Source organism: Diachasma alloeum, unplaced genomic scaffold, assembly GCF_001412515.2.
Source record: "Diachasma alloeum isolate Michigan unplaced genomic scaffold, Dall2.0 Dall_scaffold_00558, whole genome shotgun sequence".
Classification (NCBI taxonomy): Eukaryota; Metazoa; Arthropoda; class Insecta; order Hymenoptera; family Braconidae; genus Diachasma; species Diachasma alloeum.
In genome coordinates this window covers 281,789-285,336 of record NW_021680690.1, presented here as the reverse complement: position 1 = coordinate 285,336, position 3,548 = coordinate 281,789, and the positions used below count along the sequence as shown (strand labels likewise).

The 3,548-nt window shown below is 45.0% G+C and overlaps 1 protein-coding gene across 2 annotated transcripts in view; it reads right to left on the bottom strand.

Moving 5' to 3' along the window:
- LOC107043329 (serine/threonine-protein phosphatase 2A regulatory subunit B'' subunit alpha) overlaps nucleotides 1-3,548 on the bottom strand; it is a 13,156-nt gene that overhangs the window by 6,098 nt on the left and 3,510 nt on the right. Inside the window, exon 2 of one of the 2 annotated variants that reach the window (XM_015264775.1) lies at nucleotides 164-1,668. In XM_015264775.1, the coding sequence (XP_015120261.1) occupies nucleotides 164-1,444 (1,281 nt within the window). In that variant the 5' untranslated portion in view covers nucleotides 1,445-1,668. The remainder of the gene's footprint in view (nucleotides 1-163; nucleotides 1,669-3,548) is intronic. The other variant, XM_015264776.1, reaches the window with a different exon arrangement.

Here is a 3,548-nt window from a genome sequence, read left to right as displayed (position 1 = left end):
AAAAAAAAAAAAAAAAAAAAAAAAAAAAAAAAACTTAATTTTAGCCGAAAAGGTGTAGTACATCCTTAAATATCCCCGAAATTGAATGTTCCGCTGACGAATATTCCGCTATTTTCACTTTCACGCATGTAACGCCCCTGAACCGAAAAAACTGTTCAAATACCTGAGTCTTCAGCCCTTCGCTGCCCCCAGGACTCCGTCCGCCTGCGACATTGACCCTGGGTCCCCTCTTATCCAGCAGCAGTTCGCTGGGGCACTTCTCAAAGATGAGAACCCTCTCGGCGACGGATCCCCTCGTGAGAAACGGCCTGACAGGATTGACAATCCCCTGGGGATCGCTGGCCGCAGCGGCAGCCGCAGCAGCCCTGATGTGCTGCTTCTGCTGGCTCGTCAGCTCAGGATGTGGCACCTGCTCGGCCCTGGGCCTCGGCGAGGTGATCCTGGGTCCCCACCTCGTCACCTGTCCCTCCTCCTTGCCATCCTGGCCCTTTCCCTGGCCCTTCCCACCCTTCCTCTCCTCGATCTTCTGCTTCTGCTGGAGAAAATGCAGCGCCTGCTCAGCGACAATTCCATTAGCCGTCAACTTCGGCTTCTCCTTGATGATCGCAGGCTTCTGCCTGATCCCCGTCTCCTCACTGATAACAGCCCCCGTTTTCAGCGCATTGATCAGCCTCTCCTCCTCCCTAGCCACTTCGTCGAGATAAGCTGCCGCCGATTGATTGGATTTGCTTGCGACGCACCCAGCGGACGTCGATTCACTGAATAATTTGTTCTTCAGTGGCCACGTGGTCATGCCAGAGCCCTGGCTGCCAGCCAGATTCTCATTCCCTTGGACTTTGGGCACTGGTGATCCCAATAAAACGCTGAGAGGCCGCTTTGCCGGCTCCCCAGGGAGAATAGTCTCAATCGTCTCGGAATTTGTTGTCAGAATCAACGGTTTCGGTACAATTTTCGGCTTCACCTGGATCTGGGGCTTCTGGGAGGTCTGGGAATTCCTCTCAAATTTATCGAGGGCAAATTGAATCGACGAGGGCAGGGTCTTGGACAGGTAAGACCGCTGTCTCGCCCTGTCCTCAACCACAAAATTATTCACAAGCTTTACGAGACTAGTGTCGCCCTCTTGAGATGCCAAACGGGAATTCCCCGGTCTATCTGGGGTGAGAATAGCCTCCAGTGGTTCCACGAATTTCTTACTCTTCTGGGATATATTTGGCGTTAATGCACTGCCAAATTTGTCAGCTGCTGTTGCATTACTGTGACAGTTCAGTATTTCAGTTGGGGCTAGACCACGACTCTTCCAGGTCTGGTATATAGCCTCGGCGTGATCGCTTATTTGTTTGGCTATCGCTGCTATGTCCTCTTCACCTGGGTCACCGGGGAATTTTGGACGCACCTCGTGCTTGGCCGTCGCCGCCATGTCCTCGGGCATCAGGCGTGTGTACATTTGGGGGTGCGGGGGGGAGGGGGAGGGGTTAGTGGGCTATCAGGTGCCCAGGTGATGGCGAGACTCGTGGGTGATTGAGCGAGAGAGAGGACGAGGGAACACTGGTGAACGCATGGCAGTTTGGGGGCCTTCCTCGCTTCATCGGGGGCTGCGCGGGGGTCGGAAAAGGGGCTTTGTTAGTGGGGGGGCATTTTGCGGAGCGCGGCCGAGAGGTGGTGGGGCTACTGAAACAGAAGAGGGGAGGTTTCTGTGATTTTTTATTGGATTTTATTAGAAGCTATTTATTATTTCCCTGAGATAGGAAAATTAACTGAGGGAAAACCACAATTTAACATCATTATTGCAAATGAATCTCATGAATTATTTACGATTTTTTTTTTATTTTTATAAATTTACGTGGCGTTATTATGAATTTGTTTTCGTTTAGTATTTTGCTTGTTTTTAATTTGAGCCCCGGGTGTACTATCTTTCGAATGTTATCTGGATTTTTTTCATCTTTCGTAATCCAAAATTGTCGATTGAGTGGTACATCATGTAGAAATTCCCAAAAATTGTGATAGAATGATAAAAAAAATAGAAAAAATTCTGAACTTTTTCGGAGAGCGTTTTTAATTGAGATTCAGAATGAGTTGAAAAAAGTGAAAATTACAAATATCTGATTCGCTGTGGCAAATTATCTATTAGCTGTCATTTTCCATGGTGGATAAGAAAACTAACTCCTCATGGGAAGCGACAGCTGGGTATCTCAATTTTCAAAACAGTGGTATGTAGTCATCTGCCATTTTTATGTGATAAAAGTGTGATTAAAAAATTCTCCAAAATATTACAACTTTTTTCAAAGAGCCTTTTCCGTAATAAATGTCTCTGTGCAGTGTGGGAAAAGATTTACAAAATCAGTCTTCCCTTGACAGGCCGCCATTTGTCACCGTAAATCAGATACATTTTTCAATTTCTTGTTATTCAACTTATTCTGAATATAAATTAAAAATACCCTTCGAAAAAATCAAGAATTTCTTCTACTTTTTTTTTATTATTCATTCATAATTTTTCAAAACTTCTGCATGATGCAGGACTCAATTGACAATTTCAGATGACAAAAGATGAAGAAAAACATAGAGATAACGTTCGAAAGATAGTACACCCGGGCCTTAATGAGTAATATTCATTAATTCATATTTCGAACTATTTGAATACCGTTCCATTTGCAATATTTCATTAATTAAAAATAGAAACAACCCCAACCATAATTTCCAGATTCAAAATTTCCAAGTTCCGTTTTACCCCTCACATTTAATGACCCCCAAATACCAATTAATCAGGGACAATTGCGTTGTTTAAGGGTCAAACACCGGCGTGACCCTCCCCAGCATATCCACCTAATTATTAACCCTGTTGACGCCCCAAGGACTCGAGCTAAATAGTAAAAATTCCCGAGTCATTGCTCAAATAAATGCACTTGATCCCCGAAATGAACCCCTCGCAGAATTAATTAAGCCCCTCCCCACGGTCTTGCGCACCTCTCAATCTCGACGAAACGACGAATTGACATGTGTAAACAGTTGTGTAATAATCGCGAGATGCATCGGGGGCATTTCTAGCGCCCCTCCGATGAGTTCAACGAGTCGCCGAGTACACAGTCACTATTTTTAGGTCTCTCGTGCATTCTACCAACACGCTGGTACTAGTCCCTGACTTCCCGCGATATTCAGGAGGGGGAGGTGGATCGAAGGGGATTAAAAAATCGGTTGGTTAATTCCATTATGCGTGAGGCTGCATTGAGGGCACTGGGGGGTGGGAGAGCCTCAATTTTCGGAGATACCGGAGGTGTGCAGGGGTCAACAAAATTTTTATGTTTTTTTCGGTAACATTGTTCAAGTTGATTTTGACTATTGGTCAGATTTCAATGAATATCTCGGAATGTGAGGCAGATGGCAACATTTTTGTCAGGACCTTTTTTGTAGCCCTTATTTCGCTCTAGAAAAAAGGTTCTTACAAAAATTTTGCCATCTTCTTTGGATTCGGAGATATTCGTCAAAAACTCAGCTAATGTTTCGATGAAATTCGTTGAACGAATGATTGGTTGGTCAGATTTCAATGAATATCT